Raw genomic sequence first — 7,017 nt, 5'->3', positions numbered from 1 at the left:
TTTTTGTGTTTCCTTATTCGGTTTTGGTATTAGTGTAATATTGGCTTCATAGAACGTGTTTGGTATTGTCCCTTCCTTCTCAATTTTTTGGAAGAGTTTGTGAAGGATAGGCACTAATTCGTCTCTGAATGTTTGGTAGAATCATTTGTAAATCCATCAGGTCCTGGGCTTTTGTTTTGGGGAGGGTTTTTAATTACCCTTTCAATTTCGCTGCTTGTAATTGGTCTGTTTAGGTGTTCTATTCTTTTTATCTAGCTTTGGGTGATTGTAGAGTTGTAGGAATTTGTCCATCTCCTCTAGATTGTTTGAACTTGTTTCCATATAACTGTTCATAGTAGTTACTGATTATTCTTTTGATTTCTGCTGTGTCCGTTGTGATTTCTCCTCTTTCATTTATGATTCTGTGTATTTGTGCTTTCTCCCTTTTTTCCTTTGTGAGCCTGGCTAGGGGTTTGTCTATTTATTTTATTTTTCAAAGAACCAGCTCTTGGTTTCATTGATCTTTTGGATTGTTTTTTTAGTTTCAATTTCATTTATTTCTGCTTGGTTTTTATTATTTCTTTTTCTACTGGTTCTGGGGGTTTTTTTTTTGTTCTTTTTCTAGATCTTTGAGCTTCGAGATTAGGTTGTTTCCTTTGAGCTTTCTTGTTTTGATGTGAGCTTCTATTGCTATATTTCCTCTTATTACTGCTTTTGCTGCATCCCATACATTTAGGATATTGGTGTCCTCCTTGTCATTCAATTCAAAGAATTTTTTAATTTCTTCTTTGATCTCCTCGTTAGTCCAGTGTCTTCCCAGTAGTGTGGCTTTTAATCTCCATGAGGTAGGATAGTTCCTTGCCTTCTTTTTATATTTTATTTCTAGTTTGATGCCTTCGTGGTCAAAAAGATGGTTGGTATGAATTTCAATCTGGTGTATCTGTTGATGTTGTCTGTGCCCCAGTAATGTGATCGATCCTGGAGAATGATCCATGTGCGCTTGAGAAAAATGTGTACTCCGTTTTTTTTGGGTTTAGTGTTCTATAGATGTCTGTTAAGCCCAAATGCTCTAGGTCCTTATTTAGAGCTTTAGTTTCTTTACTTATTTTTTGTCTTGTTGATCTATCCATTGTTGATAGTGGTGTATTGAAGTCTCCCACTACATATGTGTTTTCTCTGATGTCTGTTTTCAGAGAGGACAACAGTTGTCTGATATATTTTGGTGCTCTTTCGTTTGGTGAGTATATGTTAATGAGTGTTATTTCTTCTTGAAGTATTGTCCCCTTAATCATAATGTAGTGACCATTGGGGCCTCTTTTTATTTTTTTGAGTTTGAAGTCTGTTTTATCTGATATAAGTATAGCTGTTCCTGCTTTCTTTTCTTTTTTGGCCCATTTGCTTGTAGGATTGTTTCCATCCTTTGACTTTGAGCCTATTTTTATCTTTTGTAGCTAAATGTGTTTCCTGGAGACAGCAAAAGGTTGGGTTTTGTTTCTAATCCAGGCTGCAACTCCTGTGTCTTTTTATTGAAGAGTTTAGTCCATTTACATTTAGAGTTATATTGATATGTTAGCATCTGTATTTCCATTATGTTGTGTCTTCCTTTGATTTTATTTATTTATTCTTTTAATAACTTTTTTTTTTTTTTTGGTCTTCTTTCGTTGTTATTCGTCCCTCTGAGGTTCTGGCTTTAGGATTCCTTGTAGTATTTTTGGAGTGGGGGTTTAGTCGCAATGAATTCCGGAGTTTTCTCTTTGTCTGGGAAGGTCCATATTCTTTCTTCATGGAGGAAGAGAGCTTTGCGGGATAGAGTATTCTTGGGGCATCTGTTTTCTGGAGTCTGTTGACTATGTCCCTCCACTCTCTCCTTGCCCGTAGTGTTTCTTCAGAGAAGTCTGATGTCAGCCTGATTGGTTTTCCTTTGAATGTTATCTGTTTCTTCCCTCTTGTCAGTTTCATTATTTTTTCCTTGTCCTGGATTCTTGGGCTTTTACTATTATGTGTCTTGCTGTGTTTTCCTTTCCGTCGTGGGAAGTTTGGTGTTCTTCTTGCTTCTTGTATATCAATTTTCAGCTCCTTCTTCTCATTTGGGAAGTTCTCTTCAATTATATCCATGAATATTTCCTCTGTTCCTACATCTCCTCTCCTCTCCTTCTGGAATCCTAAACTAACTCTTATATTCCTTTCCTCATGGAGTCAGATAGTTCCCGAAGTCTTTCTTCATTCTTTTTCCTTCGTACTTCTCTTTCCTTTTCTGTTTTGGTTCTTTTTATTTCTGGTCTTCAAGATTATTATTCGTCTTCCATTTCATCTATTCTGCTTTCATTGCTTTTCCCAGAGTTCTTTAGTTCCTCCATTAATTCTTTGATCTCCTGCATTTCTCTTACTTCCCTCTTTAGGGACTCAATTTCCTTCTTCTGATCTATCACTTTTTTTAATCATGGCAATTTTAAATTCTCTTTCTGGAAGGCTCAGAAGTTCTTCCAAGTTGCTGTCGTTGCAATCTGGGGAGTGGTTTTCTTTTTGTGGTGTGCTTCTTTCCTGAGGAGTTTTTAGGTTGCGTGTGGTTCTTCTACTCCCTACTGTCTGTTTCTAATTTGGTCGTATGCGTTGGGACACTGTGTTGCTCGGACTGACTGACATCTTGGTGAACTTCTCCGCTCCCCTCTGGCTCTTCCAGGAGCCATCTCTGTCTTCTGGGGGAGCTTTCTGCTGGTTTTAGGCAGTTTTACTGAAGAAATGTCCTGTTCTCAAATGGCGAAGCAGGATGCAGTCCCTGCGCCTCCGGTTTCAGGCACACTCTTCTGCGCCCCCGGTCTGGCCCGGACGTGGTGCCTGCTCCCTCTGTGGCTCAGACTGCTTTGGTCGGAAGGGGCCTGGCGTGGAATAACTTCCCGGCTGGCCACTGCAGAAGCCTTCTGCCCCTTTCAAGCAGTCTTAAGAAATTTCCTGTTCTATGGGGTGTTAGTGACTTTTTTTTTTCCTGGTCACTAGGTGGCGCCAGAGATCTCTCTATTGTCCTTGGGGGGCTGTTTTTCGTCCCCCCACCCCGTGGGACAGGGAACAGAGCGGGAATGGTAGGGTACACCTCAACCAGCTTGGGGTGCTGTGTCTGCCTTGTGCCCACCGTCGTGGAGAACCCACCCCCGAATTTTCGTGCCCCGGGTCTCAGTTCAAAGCCCTCAGTTCCAGGACGCGGGCTGTAGCCCAGTTCAGTGGCGCGGGAAGGGCGCCTTTTGCACCGCTCCCGTGCCCGGGTGCCTGGTTCCTGCTCACTCAGGGAGGGACCTTCACCTCAGTGAGGACCTCCGCGCGTCTCCCAGCAAGCCTAGGTCGTCTCCCCGCAAGCCTAGGTCGCAGGCGCGGGTACCTGGGCAGCCGCGATTCCGGTCTGCACTTGCTTTTCAAGCTCCCCGAGCGCGCCGCGTTCCCGCGCCAGCTTACCAGGCAGCCCGGGCTGTGTGCGCGTCTCCCTGGGTCTTTGTTCTTCTCTAATGGCGCCCGGAGCCGTTCGCTCACCGCCGCGGCGGATCCTGCAGGGTTCGCCTCAGCTCCCGTTCATGGGGTGTGGTGGCTGCAATAGTTCCTTTCCACTCACAGTCCCGCTTGCTGCGTCGTTTGTTCTTGTTGGTTGTTTTGGTTTGTTGTTTTTCTCCCTCTCTGCCGGTCAGAGAGTGCCGCCTCTGTGGGCGGGGGGGGAGCAGGGTTCTGCGCTTCCCTCCCTTCTAGTCCTCTTTTATGGCCACTTTCTTCTTCGGGTAGTTTGCTGGCGTCACCCGTTTATCTTCCGTGTCCCAGTTCTCACTGGGACCTGCCGCTTTTCCTCCCTATTAACTTTTTTTTAATGGGAGATCTTACTCGCAGCGTCTCCTCGCCGCCATGTTGCTCCGCCCCCTCCCCCTAGGATAGCATTTAAACCCAGACTTCCTGCTGCTAAGGTTTTAGTGCTCTTTAATTACTGTCGCTCAAAGATTTTAATAAATAATATATAGTGTTAAAGATTCCCTAGCAGCAAGCTCTTTAACACTGCTGATTAGAGTATGAGTTAGTAGACATTTCTGTAAGATAGTTATGTAATATGTTTGAAAGCCCTAACATGGTCATATTCTTTGAACTCAGAATTTATCCTAAGGGGATCCTCATAATAAGTACATAAAAATGTATATTAAAAATTTTTATCTGAAATTATTTTTAATAGTATCAGACACTAAACAATTTAAATGTCTGATAAGATTGGATTAACTTTGGCAATAATCTAATTACACTTACATTCTTACTGAAGATAATAAAATACTGCTACTCATAAATTGAGAAGAAAGTTACCTATCCCCTGCTCTCCAAATATGTTAAGTGTTTTTAGTATTTGACTTTCCAACCCATTCTTAGAAAATTGAAATGTCATTGTTTGGTTCTCTCTTTTTAGCTATAGCTACATTGCATGAATAAGATTGAGATAGTTTAACTTTCAACAAAGATTTTGAATATCCTTTTTTCAGTTAGTAAATCACTAAAGAATTAGAATTTGAATCACATTAAATTATTATAGAAGACATGCTTTATCTCTATTAACTCTCATTTTTTTTATGTCTAGCATATCTGTTAAGATGCCTTAGGGAAAAATCATGGATAAATATGTTAGAATACAGAAGATTGGAGAAGGTTCATTTGGAAAAGCCATCCTTGTTAAATCTACAGAAGATGGCAGACAATATGTTATCAAGGAAATTAATATCTCAAGAGTAAGTATGTTTCTCTTTTGGTTATTTAGGTAATAGTTTGATTATGAAAGTGTTCACTGTTAGAGAATAAAAAATACATAACCTAAAGTGAAAGAACTGCTATAATCCTCAGAGAGATTATCTGATTTAATAATATTTTGTATATCCTTTCAGATTTTTTTTCTTTTGTGTTTTTTTTCTTCTTTTTTTTATTCTTTCGGATTTTTTTGTGATGTATGTTTTTATGTATGTGTGTTAAAAATATAAACGGCATCTGCTGTTCTTTAATGTATCTAGGTTGAACATCTTAAAATGTTTTTAACATGGATTCAACTCATTCTTTTTAACTTCTGCTGTATTTTGTTATTTGGACTGTGCTTTATTGGTACCATTATCTTTTAACCATTCTCTTATTGATGGACTTCTAGGGTTTTTTTTTTTTTTTTTTTTAAGCATAAATGTCAGTTCATTACTTTATTTTTTTTTTTTATAGTTTAACTTTTTTTATTTTTTTATTTATTTATTTTTTTAATATTAAATTTTATTTTTATATTCCCCCATACAATTGCAAACGCCCCATTCTGACCCCAATCCTTCCCCTCCCGCCCCCCACCCCCCAAAAAGTGTCTCTGGTTCATAGTTTTTTGTTGATTTTGATTTTCACTTTCTTATATTCATTTTCCTGGTCCCTTATTTAAGTTTTCTAGATTCCTGCTATGAGTGAGACCATCCGGTATTTTTCTTTTTCTTTTTGGCTTATTTCGCTGAGCATGATCCCTTCCAGCACCATCCATGTTGCTGCAAATTGCATGTGTTTATCTTTTTTGAATGCTGAGTAATATTCCATGGTATATATGTACCACATCTTCTTGATCCAGTCGTCTATTTTTGGGCATTTGGGTTGTTTCCAAAGCTTAGCTATTGTAAACAGTGCTGCTATAAACATAGGGGTGCAGGTGCTCTTTGGAATTGATGTTTCTGTGTCCTTTGGGTAAATACCTAGGAGTGGAATTGCTGGATCATATGGAAGCTCTATGTTTAGTAGGTCCAGAAATCTCCACACAGCTCTCCATAGTGGTTGGACCAGTTTGCACTCCCACCAACAGTGCAGAAGAGTTCCTTTTTCTCCACATCCTCGCCAACATTTGTTGTTGCTAGTTTTTTTAATATGTGCCATTCTCACTGGTGTAAGATGGTATCTCATGGTAGTTTTGATTTGCATTTCTTCTAGGGTTTTTTTTAATGAATCATTTAATGTAACATTTTCTTTTTCCCTCCCATTTCAGATGTCCAGTAAAGAAAGAGAAGAATCAAGGAGAGAAGTTGCAGTGTTGGAAAACATGAAGCATCCAAATATTGTCCAGTATAAAGAATCATTTGAAGGTCAGATAAGTTTTGCAAGGATGTTGAAAAGAACTCATAAATCATGACAAATTTTGGATACTTTCCTTATAAGGAATGCTTTGTGAATGTATTCTCAGAAAGAAAAGAATATTGGTATTGCTTCAGTAACTATAAGTGTACATACCAGATTGATTCTAGGATGATACTGATACACTATGCTATTTCTGTGTGATTTAGTACTGACACACTATTATGATTGCTTGAAAAGAAACCATGTTGTAGGTGCAAGAATTTAGACAAAGTGAGAATAGCAGTTTGCATTTTTTGAAAATAAACTCCCTTAAGTGCTGCCATTGAGAAAATATTCTGATCTTTAGAAAGTAGGTATTCGTTAGTTTGCTTCTATAAGCATTGGAGTGTTCTAGTGTTTTCCTCATAATATATAGGAATATTGGAAGGGTTCTTAAGTTCTTAAAATGCCATAGCTGTATTGCTATATTGGAAATACATACCATTATGTTTGGAATGCAGGAACTAAGATAAGTCAAAGCTTCTTTAAGAGCAGGTCAAAGTAGTTTATCTAAGTCCTACTGAAGTTATTTCCATTATCATGAATTTCTATATATTGCAAAACAGAAAGATAGTTTAGATTGAAAGTTAAATGAGTCTTTTAGGATCACATCACATACCAGTTTCAGAGTCTGAATTAGAGCGAAAGTATCTCTGTTCCCACATAAACTTGTCATTTGCTGCAGTAGAACATATTTTTTAAAATGTATGGTTTAATTAGCACATTATATCATAAGATAATCAGTTATGTTTTATGATGGCGTTGAAATGAGGATTTTTACCTTATGTAAAAGTACAGTGTTAACACTCTCTTCCTTCCCAAGACCTTGAATGTCCTTTATTCCTCTTTACCCTAGTATCTTTTAGTTTCTTCTTTCTTTCATCACTCAAATTTTAATATTTAATA

General features: G+C 38.5%; 1 protein-coding gene across 4 annotated transcripts in view; it reads left to right on the top strand.

The window, feature by feature from the left end:
• The window catches only part of NEK1 (NIMA related kinase 1), a 139,173-nt gene that overhangs the window by 35,304 nt on the left and 96,852 nt on the right, over positions 1-7,017 (top strand). For all 4 annotated transcript variants that reach the window (XM_037526423.2, XM_037526422.2, XM_037526421.2 and 1 more), the window contains exons 2-3: positions 4,571-4,718; positions 5,984-6,080. In XM_037526423.2, the coding sequence (XP_037382320.1) occupies positions 4,602-4,718; positions 5,984-6,080 (214 nt within the window). In that variant the 5' untranslated portion in view covers positions 4,571-4,601. The remainder of the gene's footprint in view (positions 1-4,570; positions 4,719-5,983; positions 6,081-7,017) is intronic.

This window comes from Talpa occidentalis, unplaced genomic scaffold (assembly GCF_014898055.3).
Source record: "Talpa occidentalis isolate TD23 unplaced genomic scaffold, MPIMG_talOcc4v2.1 talOcc4.4, whole genome shotgun sequence".
Classification (NCBI taxonomy): domain Eukaryota; kingdom Metazoa; phylum Chordata; class Mammalia; order Eulipotyphla; family Talpidae; genus Talpa; species Talpa occidentalis.
Note: the sequence above shows the minus strand (reverse complement) of the source record. Positions and strands in the feature narration are given on the sequence as shown.